This window comes from Eumetopias jubatus, unplaced genomic scaffold, assembly GCF_037043125.1.
Source record: "Eumetopias jubatus isolate StellerSeaLion01/CBP00866 unplaced genomic scaffold, mEumJub1_p1.0 scaffold_15, whole genome shotgun sequence".
In the NCBI taxonomy this organism is placed as follows: domain Eukaryota; kingdom Metazoa; phylum Chordata; class Mammalia; order Carnivora; family Otariidae; genus Eumetopias; species Eumetopias jubatus.
In genome coordinates this window covers 30,356,235-30,380,551 of record NW_028274821.1, presented here as the reverse complement: position 1 = coordinate 30,380,551, position 24,317 = coordinate 30,356,235, and the positions used below count along the sequence as shown (strand labels likewise).

The following is a 24,317-nucleotide window of genomic DNA, read 5'->3' as shown; positions in this document are numbered from 1 at the left end:
AAGCAGACTCCCCGCTGAGCAAGGAGCCCAATGCAGGGGCTCAATCCCAGGACTCAATCCCAGGACCGTGGGATCATGACTTGCACCAAAGTCAGATGCTTAACTTATTGAGCCACCCAGGTGTCCCAAGGTTTATTTCAATCATTGGAAAATATGCTTTGGAATAGCCAGTATTTATTTAAGAGTTATAAATTTCATTTATTTATAAGCATCATGGAATATCTTTGTTTTTAGAGTCACATTTTATCACTGCCTAGTACATTCATCTGCAGGAATACCTTAGCAACAGTTTTTCCAGAGTAGGCAAAGAGCTCCTCCAGAATAGTGCCCCTTATCTTTTTGTTTGTTGGTGTGGAAGCTAGCTATCCTCTTCACTGGAGAATAGTGAGTGGATATGTCTTCTACTCCCACCAACCATAAGGGGATTGTTTTTGAAGTTCTTTAGATAAGTTTTTTCTTCCCTGAACTTGCTACTTGCCTCTGTCATGCTTTCCCTCCTTTTGAAAATTATTTTCTTGTATATAGTTTAATAATTTGGAATATGCAGTGATTAAACCAGAAGTTGGTGGTACTGAGATTGCACCCAAACATTTCATAATTTCCTTTTCTATGTTTAAGGTAAATCATTAGCAAATGTGATTAAAGCCTTTTTGCTTTTGTTTTCCTCTTGTGCTCACAGAAGAAATGTTTCTGGGCTAGCTCTAAGTTTTCTTACCATCTCTGAATGTGTGAAACACGGGTGGTAGATTAGGTCTACTAAAATTTGACTTCTTGGGGCACCTGGGTGGCTCAGTCGTTAAGCGTCTGTAGGTCTACTAAAATTTGACTTCTTGGGGCACCTGGGTGGCTTAGTCGTTAAGCGTCTGCCTTTGGCTCAGGTCATGATCCTGGGGTCCTGGGATTGAGCCCCGCATCTGGCTCCCTGCTCGGCGGGAGGCCTGCTTCTCCTTCTCCCACTCCCCCTGCTTGTGTTCCCTCTCTAGCTGTGTCTCTCTCTGTCAAATAAATAATTAAAATCTTAAAAAAAAAAAAAAGTTTTAAAATTTGACTTCTTAAACTTACCCAGATGTGGTGCTTTTGTTTGTTTTTTCCCCCCATCTCTCCTGGTGTTTATTATGCTTAGCAGCAAAAATTCTTAGGGGAAAAAAAAAAGCCTATGTAAGTTCTAAAGAAAAAGAGCATGGAGAGGTGGCTCTTTTAACTGGGGCATTTGGTGCCATTACTTAGCCCTCGCTGGGGAGAGGAACTTCATGGATTAGAATAAATCATGACAGCTTTACAGAAAAAGAGATGCAGCCAGAATTCTTGGGGTTTGTAAAATATTAAAGGGAACCCTGGAGATATGGCCCTTAGTGTGACAGTAAAAGTCTTTACATTATCCAGGAGGAAATGGCTAAAGACATTCCATTCAAGAGAATGTGCTTCTGAATAGAACACACAGAGCTCTGCCTGGGCTGCTCTTGTGTCGGTCATTTATTTGTCTCTGGTCAGATGAGATGTCTCCAAGATGGTGGAGGCGGGGGGCAGGCAGAGGCGGGTCTCGGGGAGCCAGACATGGTAACTTCAGCGTGAAGAACCCCCAGAGAGGGTGGCTGTGAGCATGGTGGGAACCACGGGTTTTGTTAAAAAAAGAAAAGTGCTTGATAATTTTCTAAATAAGAAATCTCTTTTTTAAAGTCTTATTGCTTAACCAACTGAGCCACCCAGGCACCCCTTTAAAATCTTACTGCTGTTGTTTTTTACTGCTAGTGATAAAACAATGACCCCTTGGCATATTTACTGAAAATTGTTGTCATATTTGTTCTAAGTTTGGTATTGACCTTTTGACTTTGTTTATGGTTGCATTTTGGCATGTAGAAGTTTATTTTTCTATATTTAACATATTTAGAGTTAGAAATCCTTTCAGGATTTTACGCTCTCAGATTAGCACTGATTTGATTGGTTAGGAAAGTGCCAGGTAAGCAATTTGGACATTCACTTGAGTTCATTCCTCTGCTCAGTTAGAAGCCAGCTTACCAGGAGGATTATAGCTCTTGGCTATAGCAAAAGTCTTTGCAGCCATGACTGGTTGGCTGAAGTAGGAGCTTGGAGTTGAAATGATACTAGGTGGGAAAACTTCTAAGAAAAGTGTATTTATTTATTTATTTATTTATTTATTTATTTATTTTTAAAGGTTTTGTTTATTTATTAGAGACTGTGTGAGAGCATGAGTGGAGGTGGGAGATTCTGAGAGGGAGGGAGAAGCAGGCTCCCTGCTGACCAGGGAACCCGACTTCAGGCTCAAGGCTCAATTCAAGGATCCTGGGAGCATGACCTGAGTCAACGGCAGACGCTTAACCGACTGAGCTACCCAGGTGCCCCAGAAAAGGAAATTTATTAATAGTAGCCAAGGAGTGTCAAGATATAATATAGATACCTCAAAAGATTAAACATCAAGTGCGGATTTGATGGATTTGAGGTGAGAATTTGATCTGGTTGAAGTCTGAATCCTCTGATTAAAGATTTTTAGAAAGAGTGAAGAGTTCCCTAAAAATTGGTCTGCAGCCTTGATAACCTTTTCTGGAGTTGTTGAGGAATTTTGGAAATTGTAATGCTTTTTAGTGATTGACCTGGAAGATGGTGCAGTAATGTTAGAACAAAAAATCTGGGGCTCAGTTGGTTAAGCGACTGCCTTCGGCTCAGGTCATGATCCTGGAGTCCCAGGATCGAGCCCCACATCGGGCTCCCTGCTCGGCAGGGAGTCTGCTTCTCCCTCTGACCCTCTTCCCTCTCGTGCTCTCTATCTCTCGTTCTCTCTCTCTCAAATAAATAAATAAAATCTTTAAAAAAAAAATCTGGAGGAAGAACTGTCAGGAAGGAAGTATTCTGAATGGACTGACTCTCTCTCCATCCTTTTATACTCAGGGCCTCTGAAAGGAATGCCCTCTCCATCTTCATGTGTTCAAAAGGACGTAATATGGAGTGTGGAGGAGGCTTGAGAATGAAGTGTCAGCACTTCTATTTATTTTTTTGTCTTAAAAACAGAGGACGTTGTGTTTTGCAGATAGTCAAAATACTCAGCTATTAAGTGGTGAAGGGATCAGATGAGAAGTTAAGCCTAAGGAAGCAGAGAGGAGAGGATCTGAAAGCAGTAGGTAAGAATCCAGTTCAGCAAACAGCAGTCTCGACGGGGCAGCAAAGACTGGAGGATAAAACCAGGTGGGCCGGCCCAAGTCTTTGTAAATACTCATCCCTTGACAGACACCCTCCTGGGTGTCTGTGACAGGCAGGGCAAACAGCAACAGGCTGCTATAAATAGCAGCCAGGAGCTGGGTTAGTGTGAGTTGTGCCTGGAAGGGGATGGCGTGGGCCAGAGGAAGAGACCGTGTGGTGGAGGGAGCTGTAGGCATCACAGTTGATCACAGCCTCACTTCCTTTCTTGCCCTGGTGAGCCCGACCACTGGTGTTACAGCCGCCTGTGACACTTGAGAGGTGGTATTAATTTGGGGAAAGAGTGAAGAAAAATGGCTCTCTGTTAGGAGCTTTGATTGTAGATCTTTTTTTTTTTTTTTTAAGATTTTATTTATTTGACAGAGAGATAGCCGGAGCAGGAACACAAGCAGAGGGAGCAGGAGAGGGAGAAGCAGGCTTCCCGCCGAGCAGGGAACCCTATGCGGGACTCTGTCCCAGGACCCTGGGATCATGACCTGAGCCAAAGGCGGATGCTTAATGACTGAGCCACCCAGGTGCCCCTTGATTGTAGATCTTTTAAGCTCTCTGGAATTTTGGATCCTTGTTTCAGTACTTGTTTTAGATAGTATGGTTTCTTGTCTATAAATAAGGCCTGAGCAGTAGCCCCTCTTCCATCCAGTAACAAGCAGTGTGATTTTGGGTGACCAGTGAATATCACAGGTTGGAAAGTAGTGGCCTGCTAGCTCTACGTAACTGAGTATTTATAAATTGTAGTTTATTTGTTTTTGCCAATGTTTAAAAATTAGGAGATTTCATGCAAAAAAAAAATCAAGATTTTTGCTTTGTTTTAAAAAAAATCCCTACTACCAACATAATATAACCATGTACACTAATACCCAGGGCCAATTCCCTCACATTTATTAGCTGTCTGGCCTTGGTAGATACATGATTGCTATGCCAAACTTGCAGTTTGCCTTTATCTAAATCGAGGATCATTATACCAATCTACTATATATATATCTATGTAGATGTATATATTCACACATCTACACATAAATAATTGAAAAATTAAAACTATTGAAATATAAGGCATCTGATTTTTTTTAAAAGTAATTAGGATTTTTGTTTTTGTTTTGGTGCAGGAGCTGTGAAAGTGATTTTACTTTATTTACTTATTTTATCATATAAAATTGTGTGTTATATATAGTTTTGTCCCTACTTACCTTTTTTATTTAGCAGTTGGATCTTTAAGCTTATTTCCAACTTGCATTGATTCATGAACATTCTGTGTTAATCTGGAGAGAGATTTTTTTTTTAAAAGATCATTCAAGTCTTGGCATAGGAAAGACTATGTCATCTGGTTGAAGTGAAGATAGTTAATACCGGAAACATTGTGACATTTCTCCATGAAAAATATTTGGAAATGGTTTACTGGTTTATCAGGCTACCCCTTTGTTATTCTTCATTCTTAGGATGATTTGTGTAATGTTCTGGTTTTTAAAACCGTACGAAAGGCTCTCTGAGTACATAGCAAAAATATCGTATGTAAGAATAGAAATAAGCATGTGTCTAAATGATTGCGTTTTATTGTTTGAAGCCTGAATTGTCAGGATAGAAACTGAATGATCAAGCTGTGATTCTTTTCTTTCAGTCCACTAATTTCATTCAACACTGATCGAGCCCCTCCCGGGTTTTGAGACATAGATCAGTAGTCCAAGGTTAGCAGTCTTCACAGGGACTGGGGCAGGCAGATGATAATTTTGAAAAATGGGACTGTGGAAGTCCTAGAAATGGGTATGGTATTATTCAGCAAAAAATATCTTTGCACCATGACTTCAAAAAGCACTACTGATGTCACAGGTATTTTTTCCTTGATATTTTATTCATCCTGTACGATTGCCCTTTGCTTCTTCAGAGAGATTACCTTCCTCAGAGAGAGAGGTGACAACAGGCTCTCCCTCCTGATGCTTTCTAAGCCATGGGGCTTGCTTCCATTTACATCTCTGCACTTGTCATTTATTTGCTTATTTATCCACTTCTAACAAACTGAAGTGATCATTTCCTTACTCACTGTTGTTTATTGTGCTACCCTGTTACCTTTGCTGCCTGACAAATTACCCCACTGGACTGCAGTCATCTGAAGGCTTGCCCGGGGCTGGAGGGTACATTGCTAAAACATGGTCCATTCACACCCTGGCCAGTTAGCACTGGTTATTGGTACGAGGCTTCTGTTCCTTGCCACACAGGCTGCCCAAGTGCCCTCATTGAATGACACCTTGAGGTACCTAGAGTGAGGAATCCATGGCAGAAGCCCCAGTGTCATTTATGAGCCTCAGAAATCATACTCTGCCAGTTATGCATTGTTTACACACGGGTGCCCTAGTCATTGTGGGAGGGGGCCACCTGAGAGGGTAGAAATACCAGGAGATGAGCATCATGAGGGCTGTTTTAGAAGCTGGCTACCACAGCTGTTTAATATCTCTCTTGTTCCTCATTTGTTGCTTCCTATTTTTGGACAGCAGTGTGGAGTTAGAATGACCATTCTATATTTGTACATAGCTTCCCATGAAAATATACCAGAGGAATTTGAGAAGGACCTAGCTTCCAAATTGCCAGGAACACAGTGACAGATCATAAAATTGCATTGATTTAGAGTTTACTAATTTGAGGATTTGTGTTAGTAGAGGAGTCATTTATAGGATTTTTCTTAAATTTAAAATAATTTCATGTGGCAAGGCCTTTTGACTAGGGAAGATGCATGGGTGGTGTACGATTAAAAATGATAGATTACTAGCAAGTATTTCCTTGATAGTTACGTGTCTTAGTCCTTTTGGGTAGCTATAACGAACTGCCAGAGACTGGGAGGCTTATAAACACAGAGAAATTTATTTCCCACATTTATGGAGGCTTTGAGGTCAGAGATCAGGGTATGTCAGCATGGTCTGGTGAGGGCTCTCACATGGTGGAAGGGGCTAGGGATCTCCCTGGCCTCTTTTTAAGGCACTCATCCCATTCATGATGCTCCACCCTTATGGCTAACCATCTCCTGAAGGCCCCATCTACTAATACCATCACTTTGGGGGATTAGGATTTCAACATAGGAATTTGCAGGGTGGAGCATGCAAACATTCAGACTATAGCATTATATAAATAGATTTATTCTGAGTCTATAAATTTCCTTCAGCTTATCACGTTATACCCAGTATCATCTATTTATGTACGTTATGTACAAGCATTCCCCAACTGGATTTAAAAATAACATTTTTTTAAAGCTCATTACTAAGGATTTAGGTGTTATTCCCTCAAAGGAGAAAATGTTATATTGCTCTCGTGTTCTTTGAATTGAACATGTGTTCTAAGGCATAATTCCAACCCACAGTTATTTAATGTATTAAAGACTATTTTTGTTTTGAAGGTTAGAAGGAAATAATACCATTGCAGTTTTAGTAATTGAAGAAACCAAAGAACTGCAATCTTGAGTAAGAGGAATTATCTTTAATCTGGTGCTTAAGGAAAGATTTCTATAATTTGAGAGAAGGTCTTATTAGAAATTTAGGGAGAATCTGAAAGAGGTCTCTGGATTTCATTTAATTTAAATTATATGTGTGTGTGTGTGTGTGTGTGTGTGTGTGTTTAATAATTGGTTTTGGGTTGGTCTTTGGAGGGGGGTCTATCTACTAGTAAGTCCTAAAATAGAATGGAGAAAAGAAAAGACTTTACTGGTGTTATACAGTAAACCTTAGAAGAGAAAGGAAGCATGTTGGAGACTAGAAGTGAATGAAAAGAATGAGGAAATTTGGAAAAAGGGGGAGGGTTGGATTTTAAAATTTTTAAAAATTTTTCCTAAATAATTGTCATGCTGTTTTTCCAAATAGTAATAAAATAGAAAGTCATGTAATAAGTTGATGCTTAAAAGAGGAAGTAATGTATAGACAAAAATGATGACTGAGATTATAAATGATTATCTTGTTAATTCGTGATAAATTGCAATCTTATATGAGTCACAAATAACTGTACTTGAAAATTTATACTAGGTAACAAAACATTTTCTTATTCTTGGAATGTTCTTTGTATACCTTTTTTTTTGTGGATTTCTATGCTGCTGTAGATAAAAGAAGATTCTGTATGGTTAATTGAAGTTTTGTGTTTTGGGTTTTTTTTTTTTTTTTTTTAGAGTGAATGGGATAAAACCATATTGAGAAACAGCCTAGGCATTGAGAAAAAGTTCCGTTTATGATTCTTGGAACAGAAAATTGGTAAAATGCCCTCTGAAAGCTGAACCAACTGTTATGACCAGTTTTGGGACATGTCCTTCTCAAAGTTTCAAAGATCCTTGTTGGATCTGTGATTTTATAATTTCTCTTAATCCAGTGATGTTTTAAAATTTAAGATTTAAGAATTTAGGTTCAGTGAATTAAACATTGAATCAGAGTCCATATATAATATATGAACCAGGAATTTAAAATGAAACCTAAGGGGCACCTGGGTGGCTCAGTCGTTAAACATCTGCCTTTGGCTCAGGTCAGGATCCCAGGGTGCTGGGATCGAGCCCCACATCGGGCTCCTGCTCCGCGGGAAGCCTGCTTCTCCCTCTCTCACTCCCCCTGCTTGTGTTCCCTCTCTTACTGTGTCTCTGTCAAATAAATAAAATCTTTAAAAAATAAAAATAAAAAATAAATAAAATGAAACCTCAGTCATGGTTCCTCACTTCAGAGAGCTCACAATTAGATTGAGGAAACAGCTCACATATGTAAGTAATGGAGATAAAAAGTTTATAATTAATTTTTTTAGTGATTTCTTGTTTTTATTTTAAAATTTTAAAGATTTATTTATTTATTTATTTTAGAGCAAGAACATGCATGAGAGGGACAGAGGGATAGAATCTCAAGCAGACTCCCCACTGAGTGTGGAGCTTAACACAGGGCTCAATCCCACGACCCTGAGATCATGACCTGAACTGAAATCAAGAGTTGGACGCTTAACCAGCTGAGCCACCCAGGCACCCCTTTAGTGATTTCTTTTTACCAGTCAAAATTTAAAGTATATTATCCCAAAGTAGGCTTTAGCATTGAGTCTAATTTATGTAATAATGTATGTGCCAAATCTAATGCTTGTGGTCACCCCCTCGTCCCCCCATGTATAGCTAAAAATGCCCTGCCCTGCAGGGAGATCCTGAGTTGGAAAAAGACTTGTGCCTTCAAATTGAATGAGGGTCAGAAAGTCCCAGGCAAACTTCATTGGAGATTGAGGATCACTTACTTAGATGCCAGTGAAATTCTTGAACTCCAAGTTTCTTTCTTCTTTTTTTTTTTTTAAGATTGTATTTATTTATTTGAGAGAGAGAGACAGAGATAACGAGAGGGAGCATGAGCGGGGAGGAGAAGGTTCAGAAGCAGGCTTCCCGCGGAGCAGGGAGCCCGATGTGGGGCTCGATCCCAGGACCTTAGGATCATGACCTGAGCCGAAGGCAGACGCTTAACGATTGAGCCACCCGGGCGCCCCTGGAATTCCAAGTTTCTAGAACAGGTTGCTTGTAAGAAAGAGGAGGAGAAGATGAGGCTAGTAAAATACTTTTGCAACTCTAGAACTGAGAAAACACTGGAACAACATGTATGAACTTTGAGAGAAAGGACCTACCCACCAGAAGTCATATACATAGTAAATGTCAGGGCAGAGAACAAGAAACTATTGGAAATGCAAGGAATACCAACGGTGGACCCAAAATGCTGAAGAATCTACCTGAAGTAACTCTACCAGATAAAGATGGAAGCATAATGTAGTTCTGAGGATAAAAGAAGACAATGAAAATAGGAAGCAAATGCAGTTTTATAGGAAACCTGTACAGTATTGTAAATAGTTAAATCTAAATGGATGGAGATAATCAAAATCTTGCTCTGCCTTTACATCCTTCTCCACCTTTTCCCCAGTTTCAGGCCATTTCCCAGCCCCATCCCCCGCACACTTCTTTATGGTCATTTCAGTGGATTTTCAGGAAGCAGATGAGGTTAAAAGCATGTGTTCAATCTAATGTCCTGATTTAGAAAATCTGTTTTTTAAAATGCTATACTTGTTACCACAAAGGTTGTTGTAAAGTTGTTTGTTCAGTGTTCTTACTGCAAACAATAGAAACTAGCTATGGCAGATTTAAGCCAAAAAGAATTCACGGATGGGGTACTGGATGACTCTTGGGATCCTTGGGAAGGCTGGAGAACCAGGCCCAGTTAACTGGAGAGAAATTGTATAAAACTTCACAGTGACAGCACTATATCTTCATTTAGAAATAAACTGCCTTTTTCTTCTCTTTTCAAATGTAGGTTATATATTTGGGGAGAGCTCCAGAAGAAGCATATAGAATATTAATGTGTGGAGATACATCCTTTATTCCTTTCAGGTAAGTATAAGAATGATATATATGGTAGATTCATTCAATCAAGCCCTTGCCAGAAATATCTTGGTATAGTTGTTTCTGGGGGGAAAAAAGAAAAGACCTGGTAAATAGTCATTTTAGAGTGGGTACAAATAACACCACAGATCTAGGTTGCTCAACAGTGACACTATTGACATTTTGTTGTGGGGGCTGTCTTGTGTGTTGCATCCCCGGCTTCTGCCTACTGGTTGCCAGTGACACCTCCACCTCCACGAAATTAATTGTGGAAACCAGGATGTCTCTAGACATTGCCAGATGTCCCTCGTGGCAGTGAATCACTTCTCTCTGAGAACCTCTGCCACTCATGGAAGCTATACTTTGTAATCAGATGAAGTCCTGGAATTCTGGTACTCAGAGCTACCACTGAGGATTTTGGGAGGAGGAGTTTGGGTCCTGAAGAGTTAAGAAATAAGTTTTCCTGATAATCAGGAGTTAATTTCAGTGGCAGAAAGGAACCTCTTCGTCCTAGTAATATGCTAGCAGAGAGTGGGTGAGGTTGCTAATGTAGCACCACTACTAGAAAAACCAAATGGCTGTGTCATAGAGGATGTATAGAAGTGATGTCCATATGTAAACGGATGATAGCCTCATCCTCATCTCAAACTTACCAGGTGATTGTGTTGAAGATACTTTGAAAAAGCATGTGTTCTTTAAGTTCTAAAAGTTTCTCTACCTGTTTCTCAAAATCCTTGGCTTAGCTATGCAATCAAAATATTGTATGGCACTTAACGTGTAATACATGTGAAATAATTTTTACGGATTGCATACTGTGTTGATAATTTCAAGTACTGCATTTTTCTTCCACTCATAAGTTAGTAGTTTTAGTATTGTTGCATATGCCTTGGATGTTGAAGGTATGGCCTTGCTTTTAAAACGTAAGGTTGTGAATTTGACTTCATTGTAGACGGGTTTTGGGATGGGTCTCCCATTGAACTTAGGCAGAATCTTCTTCAGTAACTATAGGACTGTCCATGGACTTACTCCATAAATAGATATTTGTTTCAGTTCTATATTGCACTGAAAACTGTATATTAAGTGATTTAGCAAATTAGAAGAATTGCTTTGAACCCAGTACTACCATCTTTTCTTTCTAGTGCAAGGATTATGTGGGGTCTTTTGTTATTGAGGTGGGTAGGAGGAGATGAAGATTATTTTCTAAACTGGAGAGTGTTCTACTTGTCTTCTCAACCTGTAATATAACAGCAACCATATACTTCCTTTAGAAGAAATGCTTGTATCTGTGTTCTATGAGTCACAGGAACATTGGTATACAGTGTTAATTTTGTTGTAGAGTTCTTTATATTGGTATTCCTTTATAATAGTGCCATTCTTAAAGTTCATAACATAAGGTCCTGAAATACAATAAGCACACACATTTCACGTATCCAAGTAAGGATCCATGGAACACTGTTGATGTAAAAGAGGATTTGCATTAATTTAAATGCAAAGGCCAAAAATAGAATAAGTGTTGCTTTTTTGCCATACCTGGTTTAAGTTGATTGAAGTTTGGCACTGAGAAATGAAGTTAGTTACTTCTGGTCCCAGGAGTAAAGTTAGTAATTCTCTAAAAAACAGGACTTTGCTAGAAACAGCTCAAGTTTGTAAAATTTGAATCTTTATAGTCCTAGATGCCAGATATTTGATGTATCTAAAGTATTGTTTCTCCAAGTATGGCCTGTGAACTTTTTGTTACCAGCTGTGATGAGATAAGTATATTAGAAGAATTTGGGCTTGTATTTGAGGTGTTTTTTCCTTCTATCTTTCTAGTAATTCATTTTTATTTGTAAATAAATATTTACATATTTTTATTAAATAGAAAGTATTTTTTATTTACAGAAATTATTGTTATTTTTGGGTATGTAATAATACAGTACTATTGTATTTTATACTTAATGCATTTTACAAAAGTATCAGCCTATGCAGATTTAAAAATCTGGTGCTTCACCACATTTTACTGTTCTTTTAAAGTTGCTAATAAGAAAGTAGGTCAATCAGAATTAATAAAGCTTGATAATATTTTTTTAAGCTTGATGATACTTTGAAAGAAATTGCGTTGTAGTCTTTTATCCTTGCCACTTTAAGTGCGTAGAATAAATATATGCACTTCAAGTGTACGGGATAGCTGTTAAGAAGAATAGCACTCATTTGCAGTTAAACTTTTTATGCTCCATAGCAATATTTAGTTAGATTTAATTCAACTTAGATATAATTCTTAAAGCACTGAGTTTACATGTTTTGTATATACATATATATGATTTCTTAAGGATTATATCAATATATCTCTGCCATCTAAATAAAAATACAATATAAAATGTAGTTCAGTATTTTTTTGATACCTTAGTGTTACTGTTAGGAAGAGCATATACTGCTGTTCTTTGGTATTACCTGTAATACTCCTTTGCTGCTTAGTTGATTTTTTTGTGGGGGCAGGGGAAGGGGGCCTCTGCTTTCTGTTTTCTTTGGAGATAGTATTGTAGTTTTTATAGCTAGATTATTGATGTCAGACCAGGGGGAGTCTGACCCTCAGTTCTGCCACTAACATCTCTATGGTTCTTTACAAATGTGAGCCTTGGTCTCCTATCCATAAGTGGCAATGACAGTAGGATTTCCCTAATGGGGTATGAGGATTAAGTAACATCCTGCATATAAAACACCTAGTATAGTCCCTGTCCTTAACTAACATTTATTGGACATTCATATTTTTGGGTTTTTTTCAATTGATGTATATCTTCATACAGCTAAAAGAAACTTACTAATCTCATATGTATATGTAACTACCATCCAGTTCAAGGTACAGAACACGGCCAGCAATCCTAAGGATTCCCTTCAGCCCCTTTCTAGTCAGTAACCACCCCCCAAGTAACCACTACTTCTACCACATCAGTTTTTCTTGCCTTTGAACTTCATATGAACGGAGTCATACAGTAGGCATTTTGGAGAGTTGGGACCTAGCTTTTTAAATACATAATGCCTGGGGTACCTGGGTGGCTCAGTCCATTAAGCGGCTACCTTCGGCTCAGGTCATGATCCCAGAGTCCTGGGATTGAGCCCCACATCGGGCTCCCTGCTCAGTGGAGAGCCTGTTTCTCCCTCTCCCTCTGCCTGCCTCTCTGCCTACTTGTGCTCTCTCTTTCTCTGTAAAACAAATAAATAAAATCTTTAAAATAAATAAGTAAATATATAAATAAATACATAATGCCTGTGAGATTTATCCATGTTGTGGCAGGTATCAGTAGTTCATCCTTTTTTTTATTGCTTTTGTAGCATTCCATTCTATGAACATATCACAGTTTACTTGCCCTTAGTCCTTTTGATGAATTCTTGTGTTATTTGCAGTTTTTGGCTATTATGCATACAAGCTGCTGTAAAAGCTGTTAAAACCAGTATTTGACATTGTTTTGCAGTTCTCAGCAATACTCTTCTTTCATTGATTCTCATTTGCCTTATTTATTTATTTGTTTATTTATTTATTTATTTATTTATTTATAAGATTTTATTTTTAAGTAATCTCCACACCTAACTCAGGGCTCAAACGTACAATCCCGAGACCAAGAGTCGCATGCTCCACCGACTGAGCCAGCCAGGCACACCCTCGTCTGCTTTTCTAGGTTGTTTTTTTCTTTCTTTTTCTTTTTTATTTTATTTCATTTTATTTTATTTATTTATTGTTAGAGCCCAAGCATGGGGAGCTGCAGGTAGAGGAAGACGCAGGCTCTCTGCTGAGCAAGGAGCCCAATGTAGGACTCGATCCCAGGACCCTGGGATCATGACCTGAGCTGAAGGCAGATGCTTAACAGACTGAGCCACCCAGGCGCCTGCTTTTCTTAGTTTGTTAAATGTTCTTAGTGACAAGTACCCCATCTCCCCCGCTCCAGCCTTACATCCAGATTCATAGCTGCTATTCTGCTGTTTTGAAGAAGCCTGATTGCTTGGGTAGAAGGAAGGATGGTGTGGGTGTATTTAAAGTCGGAGGTGTAAAGAAATAAACATGAATGAGTAAAGAAAGATTTTTGTTGTCTATTCAGGTAGTATGATGTATGAGGCAGAATTTTAGCTGAGCCCGGATTAAAGCTTGTGGAATCATCATTGACTAGAGCAGGGCTTGGCCCATTGTAAGGTTTTCAAAAAATATGCATTGAATAAATGTCTCAAGTTATCACAAAGACTGAATCAACATGCCTTTAACTTGACTGGGGAGGAATTATCAGTAGGTTAAGAAGATAATAAAAGTAACTGAAGAGACATGGTAAAAACACGGAGATGTAATTTGAGAGTTCACCATATTTCCACGGATAATTTTTTTTTAAAGATTTATGTATTTGAGAGAGCACATGCAAGCAGGAGGAGGGGCAGAGGGAGAGGTAGAGAATCTCAAGCAGACTCTACACTGAGCAGGGAACCTGACACAGGGCTCAGTCAATCCCAGGACCCTGAGATCATGACCTGAGCCGAAATCAAGAGTCGGCTGCTTAACCAACTGAGCCAACCTGGGGCCCCTCCACTGACAATTTTGGGTCTGGTTTAGGTTAAATTACTTCATTTCCCTACCATAGGTTCTCTTTCTAAAAATGTTCTTTATTCCTTGAAAAAATTATTCCTATAAAACATAAATTTTGTGTTGATTCTGTAGGTCAGTGGTTCTTAAACTTAAGCATACATCACAATCACCTGGAGGATCTCTTAGAACAAAAATTACCTGGCCCACCCATAGAACTTCTGACTCAGTAGGTTTGGGGTGGAGCCTGGGAATTGGCATTCCTAACAAGATCGGGTGATGCCTATGCTGCTTGACCAGGGACCACACTGGGAACTATTGGTCATTTTGTTTTTCTCCTTTCTGAATATTGCCAATAAACTATGGGTAAAATCATTTTCTAAGCTGCATAGAGAGCTTTTCTAGCTTTTAGAAGAGAGTGGCTTTTTAAATTCAGAATCTTATAGGAAAAAATGGTGTGTTTTAAGACTTTGTGTGCAGTCCTATGAGGCTAACATATAATTTACCTCAGTGATTCTAACCAATTCAGACAGTAATGTCTAAAACTATTTTAAGTAAAAAGGATGTCCTTTTCCTTCTTGTTCATGTTGCTATAAAAGTGTGTATTCTAAAGGTTTGTGTAAGTTGAAATTTTAAAATGTGCTGTTTAGGGGCACCTGGGTGGCTCAGTCGTTAAGCATCTGCCTTTGGCTCAGGTCATGATCCCAGGGTCCTGGGATCGAGCCCCACATCAGGCTCCCTGCTCCATGGGAAGCCTGCTTCTCCCTCTCCCACTCCCCCCGCTTGTGTTCCCTCTCTCGCTGTCTCTCTCTCTGTCAAATAAATAAAATCTTAAAAAAAAATGTGCTGTTTAATTTTTCAGGTAAATAATATTACAATGGGAAAATCCAACCAAGGCAGGCAATTAATGATGGCGGCTTCGGTAGCAGCCTGGTTCCACCAAGGGACCAAATAAGGACCATTCAGAGAGTCACAGTTGTTTGGCATTTCTAGAATGATCACAATTAAATTAATTTTTATCTTGCCTAATTCCAAACATTTTCACCTTGTAATGGCTCAGGTTAGCTGGAAAGGAGAGAAGGTGGGAGTGGAGGATTGCTTTATTTTTCTGGACAAAATCTTAACTGACATTAAGAGATTTGTGGTAAGATGACTGACAGCCGTTGATGCGGTATTGCGCGGAGTTGTCTGTAAACTAATTTAAACTGCGCAGGAGTACTAAAGGTGGTTGACCCATTAGTTCCTGTGGTTTTCTTGGTACCCTACTCTTCTAAGAATAAGAAAGAAGTTACTCAGTTAACTCGTTAAAGATTGTGAAAACATAATGAGAAGAGCAGACTTTTAACTTGCATCTAGTATTACATATTACCTTGATTTCCCAATATTTTCTTCCTACATGGATGGACATATACCTACAACACATACTTACACTTGTATGCATATATATGTAAATACAGAATCAAAAAGAAGTCTTTGCTGGTAACAGTTTAATATGGTATTTTCCAGTTTGAAGAAAAAACGCAATGCCTTGCCCTTTTGTCGGGAGGGGAACATTTTACTGATTAGAATTCAAGAAGAAACTTTTGAAGCCTAGCCATCAAGGCCAGAAATGATCTTGGGAGATCATTTTAAATTTAGAAAGTGCTCATTATTGATCTACATATATAAAACAGTATCTGCTGGAATAGGTAGAAACTGCAGTGAAATTTATAACAGTGACCTATCTTTGACTTAAAAACAAAAAGGCGAGATTTTTTTTTTTTTTTTTTTTTGAGCCTGGTCCTGATTTTGTGGTTTGATTTTAAATTCTAGTCAGCTCTGTCTTGAGGCAAGTATACTACAGGAAATTAAATTAACTGAGCTATGTATTTCAATACTTTTGGGATTTCAGAGATGCTGCCTATGGAAGTTGCAATTTCTACATCACGCTTCTCGACTGTTTTCATGCAGTAAAGAAGGTAAGTGATTCGTAGGATGTGCCCAGTGTTGAGTTGGAAAACTACAGTTCCAGGAAGTCTAGGCCTTCCACAAAGATCTTCCAAGATGTGTATGATGTCAGTGATACCCCATTTCCCCACTAATGTTAAAATGACGCCAAACCAGAAAAGTTTTTCTGAATCTTAGTGTTTCTCTGAATGAGTTGGGAGAAAAGCTGCTTGAACAACAGAGGACAATTAAGAGATAGTTACATAATTAGGTGCTAAATCCAGACTTGCTTTGAGTGTGTTGTGATTTCAAAGAAAAAGTAAATAGATTACTGGTTTCCAAGTTCTCTTTGATTTGTGTATTTTTTGTGTCCAGTCAATATCCACCAATCCTAATTACAACGGACATTTCTAGAACACGGTAACTGATACAAACACTTCGTTTTTGTATCTTCAAGCATTCAGTTTTTAGTTCAACAGAAGAATTTGTATAGCCCATTAGTTTGTTACTAGGTTTCATATAAGACTAAGTAGGGCACCGCTGCTTTGTCAAGGCTATTTAAAAATAACTCCTGTGTTTTATAACCAGGGCTGCCTGCTGTCTTTGACTCCTAGGGACACCTTTCATGTCACGGTCCCCTGGAGTTCTGTGACGCAGCAGACTCTGGTTATAACACTCACTCCCTCAGGTATGTGTCTTGAATGTCAGAGCAGCACAAGAAACAAGAATTGCAAATCAGTTGCCCATGGATCAAATAGGCCTTCAACAACGTCTCAAGTTTTATGTGACTTGTATTTTCAGAGGCAAAAGGAACCTGGGTTTACTTTCTTGTATAACTTAATGTTCTTTGGTGTTTGAGTCCAGTGACTGATGGAGCTGGTCAGGTTCGTTGCCATCGGCTTTGAGGTAGCTCCATCAGGCCTCAGGTTAGGCAGGTAACGTGCAGAGGGAGTGCTCAAGAGATGGAGGGAGAGCAACTGTAAACGAACCTCTTCCAACTGCAGTTACAGTTCCTGCCAGATGGGCCCCTAGGAACTGTTAATGTAGGCAGGCATGCTTGTCCTGATCCTAGGCCTCGCTTCTGTCCTTTAAAAGGAGAGGTGAAAAACTTAGAGAGCCTTAGAAATGGTCAACTATAACATTCTATAGAGGTTTCCATTGTTATTTCTCAGTTTAGTTTTTTTTTTATCAGATATTGCATCCAAAGTCTAATTAAATTAGCAGGAACTATAGACCAAGATTGCTTTTCTCACTATATTTAATTTTATTCAGCAGCTTCTGATTTTCAGTTTAAACATTTTTTTGTTGGTAGCTGATTTGGAATATTACTACATATATAAAACATTTATAAATATAATTGTGACTTAATTTTAATGAGGCTTCTAATAGGCTCTCCTGATGAATAGAAATTGCCTATAAACCACATTTTACTGTATCATTCTGTTAGGAACATCTCTATTTCAAATGGAATGACATATATTGAGTATTTTGAATTCAAAGAAATATAATTCATCATGGTCTTGGAATTAGAATTTAAATAGCTATATTTTTTAAAATGGGGGCTTTTTGTTTGGTATTGTAGCCTTATTTTTCATTCGTATTTCAGTAGGTTAAATTTTGAAAGCTGAGTTTACAGAGTCACCCCTTATGAACCAAAACCACCTTGCTGATCAAGAATTCTTGCTTATGCACAGAGATGGAAAGTACAGCATAGAGAATGTAGTCAGTAGTAGTATATAATAACGTATGGTGACTGATGGTGACTACATTTATTGTGAACACTGAGTAATGTATAGAATTGTCAAATCATTATGTTGGACATCTGAAACTAATAAAACATTGTATGTCAACTGTACTTCAATTGAAAAAAAATTCTTGCTTACATACTGCTTGGCTCGAGGATCATTGAGCAGGGACAGCGCTTCTCGGGGCCACCAACTCATCTTTGTCTCAGAAACTAGATACTCTGCTTATTTTGCTTAGCATGATCTGTCCACTGCAACTCAGAGTGAGGCCACAGAACAGAAATCTTACGGTTTTTCTTTTTATTGAAAGAAGAATTTTCTCAAAATTTTGAATTTTGTAGTATCAGGAACATTTAATATTTTAATTCAAATTCAAAAGAATTTGAAAGTGAAAATATTTACGAAGTGGTGGGATTTGCTTAAGATAAGCTAACCTATAGTTTCTTCTTTTTTTAAATTTATTGAGGGATCATTGCTTGGGCATTATGTTTGAAGGCTGAGTGGTGTTCATCTACTAAGTTTAGTAGGATTACTTTGAAAACTTGGTTATTTAGCTCTGCATGGATAGGATGACTGATGAAGGAAAGTTAAAAAAATCAAATCTCATTAAAATAAATATTGTTATAACTAATTTTCCAGATAATGGAAACATTTAAAACACATAGTCCACCTTCTTTGAAAACGAGTCAGTGGAACAAAATCTAAATATAATAATGTTCTTTTGGGGTACCTCCTGAAGTTTTTAGTTAGGAAATTGGATTGGAAATTGTTTTCTTATTTACATCTTTATTCTTAAAAGCTTTCCTTTGGATTTTAGGCAATGCAGTATGACTTCCTTAATTTCAACTCATTTAACCTTGATGAATATGAACACTATGAAGTAAGTTTTCAAGGATATCACTTTTAACTCCTTTATTCATGTTTTACTTACAGAGATAATATTCTTGTTTTTTAAAGAAGTGAACAATTTAGATGTGTATAGAGTAAAAAAAAAAAAAAAATCAAGTCTTTATCCTCTTACCCCCAGTTCTGCAGTTCCAGTTCTTAGTGGTGATTTCTGCATTTGATGCATCTTCTCAGAATGCATGAATGTGCTTATGGGCATTTTTCTTTTTTTTTTTTAGTATTGATATTTTAATACTAAATTTAATTTAATTTAATAATTATATTATTAATATATAATAATAATATATTAATAATACTAAATTTAATTTAATTTAATAATTATATTATTAATATATAATATTAATATATTAATAATTTTCATATAGTGAGTAAATGAGGAAATCATGAAACCCTTAGCATAGGATCTGATGAGATGAATAAATAGTCATTATACATCTAATTACCTCTGGAAAATATGTTTTTATCATAACCTTTTGTTTGTATGCAGTCAAGACACTATTGGTTGCAAGTTACAGAAAGTAAATAGAAATGGCTTAAATAAAAAAATTTATTGACTTACATAAATAAAAAGTCCAGGAGCAGGTGTAACTTCATGCATGACCAGATTAATATACTCCAGTACTTACCAGAAATTGGGCTTAAGCTCCCCAGTAGTGATAGAGATGGCAGCCAGCAGCTTTGATTTATTCGCTCGGCAAACTCATCAGAAAAGACCCAAAGGTTCCTCATTGGCCTGCCTTAGATGTGTCCGCCCTAAACCAGACTGTGGTTCTGATGAGGGTGGTTTGTGGGTGGGCCATCTCCGTAGTCGGAGTGGAGTGCTGGGATCAGCCTTATCAAGCCACACAGACAAGGAAAGAGAGAAGAAAGTCCAGGAAGGCAAAGCAATAGATGTCCTCTGTGTTTTCGAATGTTGTGTATTTGTTTTTTAAAGAATAAGTAATTTGGTTCTACCATTCTACCCTTTAAGTAGTAAGATGCTATGCTAACAGTCTCTTCCCCAAGAATACTTGTGGAATCTTGGCTTTTTATCCTACTCTGGTTATCTTGAGCAGATGTTCTCACTCATAATGGAGGGATTCCACAGACAGCACCTCGTGCAGCAGTATCTGGAATCCTTGGATAACTGTCCTTTCACAATCGATTGCTAGAGTAACTATTATTTTAAACTGTTAGGTAAAATTGTTTTAGTAGTTACGATTAGTCACTACTGTGACGTGCAAAGATCTAAAGCATAGCTCAAGATTGATTCATTTGGCCCACTGTTTCGTCTCTGTAATAGTATGTTTCTGAAGTACAATATATATTTAATTTGCATCTTAAACTAGTAAATATAACTTAATACCATTATTTTTGTGCTTGTCCTCATAAAATTAAACTAAATTTAAAATAAAATATACTTTCTCTTTTTAGTCAACTAAAACTAGTAAGAATGCCAGTTGGTGTCCTTCAGTGAAGCAGAGTGATATCTTTATATGTTACTGAGGAGTAATATAGGTGCTAATTAGTTTCCCTCTCAATGCAGAAATTGCAATGTTGCGGAGAGTAGCCGGGTTGTCCACAAAAGCTGTTCACTTTAAGTGAAACTGCACTGAGACACAAGAAACTGTTTAGGTAGCTACAGACCATGGGTCTGTATTTAAAAATTTTGGATTAGTGTCTTTCATTGATTCCATGATGCCCATTTTTTCCCATTTTAACTTCTCTGAATTCAGGATCCATCTTACAATCTGTGATGTCTGCGATTCAATGAAATCTAATCACAGGATTCTCATTAAAAACTCCAGATTTCTGGTTTCATTTCAAAATTGGAATATCTGGGCACGTTCTCATTCCTGTTTAGGCCTTTTAGTATGGAACATGGGCTCATTAATTTCCCTTCAGTGATAATTAAGTCAAGTAAATTGGATTTGGATTTCCTGACTGGCCGGCAGATATTCAGGCAACTCCTGGTTTATTTCCTCCTTGTTCTTGGGTGCACCTATGTTATGAATACCCCAATTGCAAAGCTAACTGATCTTGTTTTTATTGCTAGTTCTCTCCTTCTCCACTATCAGGTGTCTTCTACTCCCTGCTTAAGTCTTTGTGTATCCATTTCTATTATTGTTAAAGTTTAGCTATATTTATCTTACAATAATTGTTATGGTAACTTAGTTGAAAGGACTTAACAGGAAGTAAAGTGTTTTAAATTTCAGTCTATATTCATGTTTTTTCCTAGAGATCTACTGTGATCTTACTGTACTTGTAATTTCAAATTTCCTGGTGCAGATTTCTCATTGACCCTCTTACTAAATAGCTAACAAAATGATGGAAGTGTGTCTCTCTAGAAGTAAGGTGTAAATATGGAGAAATCAAGAATTTTGTTTTTTTCCCTTTGTTGAAGGAGTCAAGATTGCTCATATTGGAAGCCAGTTAGTCCTTCGGGAAAACAGGGAAGTTTCTGGATTCCCTCATAGTAAAAAAATTTTGCTTTCTTATTAAGTAGCAGCAACCATATGAGAATTTACATGGATAAAATAACCAAAATACTTAGGTATATTTTAGGTAGCAGCAGTCAGCTCTATTTTCCAAAGGTTGACTACCCTAGAAAAGAAATACTGTTCTAAGAACAGTGATTAGGACCAGGAGAAGTTAACTAACTCTTCCCTGGGAATATTAATAGGAGGCTAAATTTTAGTTTCCTGTCTCCTGGTCATTTATAAACAGTTCTTGTGCTAAAGAAAATGTATTTGAAGTCCTTCAGACACTCAGTATTGAGAAGGGATGTGGACAGGACATGAAGTCTAAACATGAATTGTACTGATCTTCCCTTTGCAGAAAGCAGAAAATGGAGATTTAAATTGGATAATACCAGACCGATTTATTGCCTTCTGTGGACCTCATTCAAGAACCAGACTTGAAAGTGGTATGTGAAAATAGGGAACCTACTACAGTTTTGTTATTAAAAGAAATATCCATCCTGTATTTTTCCTTTGAAAGAGGCCAAAGAGTTAAACCACACTTGTCTGTCTTAATTATTTAAATATACTTGGTCATTTTAGTACATCATTCTGCCTGGCTTTTAACTTCTTAAATTAGTGCTTTTCCGGTTATAATCAAATTGGTGTTCAATCCTAGTCCAGATACTCTTTCCACCCATTCACAGGTAAAATTGTTATCCATTGTTTTTCTTTTCTGCATTTGACAGCATCTGGTGAATTTCTCTATGTAGGTTACCACCAGCATTCTCCTGAGGCTTATATTCCATATTTTAAGAATCACAACGTTACTACCGTTATTCGTCTGAATAAAAGGATGTATGATGCCAAACGCTTTACGAATGCTGGTTTCGATCACTACGATCTTTTCTTTGCGGATGGCAGCACCCCTACTGATGCCATCGTCAAAGAATTTCTGGATATTTGTGAAAATGCAGAGGGTGCCATTGCAGTACATTGTAAAGGTATGTTTCCAGGGCTGGTTAAAGAATGGTGGACAGGGCGCCTGGGTGGCTCAGTTGGTTAAGCAACTGCCTTCGGCTCAGGTCATGATCGTGGAGTCCTGGGATCGAGTCCCGCATCGGGCTCCCTGCTTGGCGAGGGGCCTGCTTCTCCCTCTAACCCTCCCCGCTCTTGTGTACTCTCTCTCTCTCATTCTCACTCTCTCAAAAAAAAAAAAAAAAAAAGAATGGTGGACATGCATGTATGTATATTTAGAAACACACCATGCCCATTTAGATTCTATGCCAGGACACGTGAAGTTGCCTTTCTTGTTTTTTGTAAGTTGCTTTTTTCTTAAAATCACTTTATTGAGGTATGATTGACATTAAAAAGTATATGCATATATGCATTCTGCATATACAGAATGCTTTTAAAACCCTAATTTCATATAATCTAAATTATATTCATTGGTAACCCTACAAAACCTTAATCTCACTGAAATGCATTCATTTAGGGATGCCAGTGTGGCTCAGTCGGTTAAGCGTCCAACTTTTGGTTTCGGCTCAGGTTATGATCTCAGGGTCGTGAGATCGAGTCCCATGTCAGGCTCGTACTTGGCAGGGAGTCTGCTTGAGATTCTCTCCCTCTCCCTCTCCCCCTGCTTTCTCACATGTGTGCTTTCTCTTTCTCTCTCTCCCTCTCTAAGATAAGTGAATAAAATCTTAAAGAAAAAAAGATACGCATTCATTTATTCCTCAAATACCTATTCAGGGCCTTTTGTTTGATATGTTCTAGAATATATCTAGAGCAGACTCTGAGAGCTTATCTCTGTGGAGCTTATATTCTAACAAGTTGCTTTGTTTTCAGCAGCTAAAGCAGTGCTTTGGCACTTAATAAGTATTTATTGAATGAATGATTGTGTAATAATAATTGTATGATGTACTAGGGTTTACTTAACTTCTCCCACATTTAATAATGGAAAAAAGCAACCAGATAGAGGATCAGTAAGGAAATAGGAAATAGAGGATTTGAACAACACAATAAACCAACTAGAAATAACAGACATACTCAGAACACTGCCCCCCAACAAGAGAATACACATTTGTCTTGAGTACACAGAGGCCATGGTGGTAATTGTTACACAGCAGTGAGTTGGTTAATGCCACTGAAATGTACCCTTAAAATGGTTAAAATGATCTCCAGACTCCGACCGTAAAGAAACCTAGATTTTTTAATTACTGGGCAAAGAATTTGAAACAGCTGATTTAAAAATGCACAGTGAGCTAAAAGGAAACATAGAAATAAAACCACGAAAATGATGCATGAACAAAAATGGTAAACTTTATGTCCTGTATATTTTACCACAATTTAAAAAAATAAATAATTCCAACCCTGGTTATAATTTTTTAAATTATAATAAGCAGTTGAGGTTATTCTCACCCTCATTCAGGGTGGTTCTGCGCCCCCCAGCAGACATTTGGCAAAGTCTGAAGACATTTTTTTTTGTTTTCACAAATTGGTGGGAGGATGCTACTGGTCTCTGGTGGGAAGAGACCGGTGATGCTCTTAAATAAATAGCCCACAGTGCACAGGACAGCACTCACACCGGCCCCAAATGTCAACAGTGCTGAGGTTGAGAAACCCTGAGGTTGACTGGTGGCCAGTTAAAAACCTGAAGAGGATTTGATATGACTGGATCTTTGTTTTGGAAGAAAACTGATGGCCGTGTAAAGCTTGGATTTTAGGGAGTGTATTAATTTGCTTGCGGGACCACAGCAGAGTACCACAGACTGTGTGGCTTAAACAAAAATTACTGTTTCACAGTTTCGGAGGCTAGAAATCTAAGGTCAAGACTCCGGTAAGGCTGATTTCTGGTGAGGCGTCTTCCTGGCTTGCGGGCAGCTGCCTTCTTTTTGTCCTCTGTATACACTCATCTCCTGATGTCCCTTCCTTTTCTGCTAAGGACACCAGTCCTGTTGGATTTGGGGCTTTCCCCACGTGACCTTATTTAACCTTAATTACTTCCATAAGGCCTTTTTCCCAGAGATGGTCACATTGGGAGTTCTGACTTTAACGTGGATTTTTGGAGAGGCAGGGAGCAGGGGACACAGTTCAGTCCATAACATTGTGTTCTCTGGTTATCCAATATTTCCTGTCTTCATATGACAGCCCATCCCAACAGCCTCCAAAGACAATCCATTCCAAAATCAGTTCCAGGTCCAAAGTCT

General features: G+C 38.0%; 1 protein-coding gene across 6 annotated transcripts in view; it reads left to right on the top strand.

The window, feature by feature from the left end:
- CDC14B (cell division cycle 14B) overlaps positions 1-24,317 on the top strand; it is a 51,088-nt gene that overhangs the window by 5,274 nt on the left and 21,497 nt on the right. For 3 of the 6 annotated variants that reach the window (XM_028122266.2, XM_028122259.2, XM_028122262.2), the window contains exons 5-9: positions 9,486-9,562; positions 15,985-16,051; positions 18,582-18,644; positions 21,488-21,575; positions 21,858-22,112. In XM_028122266.2, the coding sequence (XP_027978067.1) occupies positions 9,486-9,562; positions 15,985-16,051; positions 18,582-18,644; positions 21,488-21,575; positions 21,858-22,112 (550 nt within the window). The remainder of the gene's footprint in view (positions 1-9,485; positions 9,563-15,984; positions 16,052-18,581; positions 18,645-21,487; positions 21,576-21,857; positions 22,113-24,317) is intronic. The other 3 variants (XM_028122261.2, XM_028122265.2, XM_088019241.1) reach the window with 2 other exon arrangements.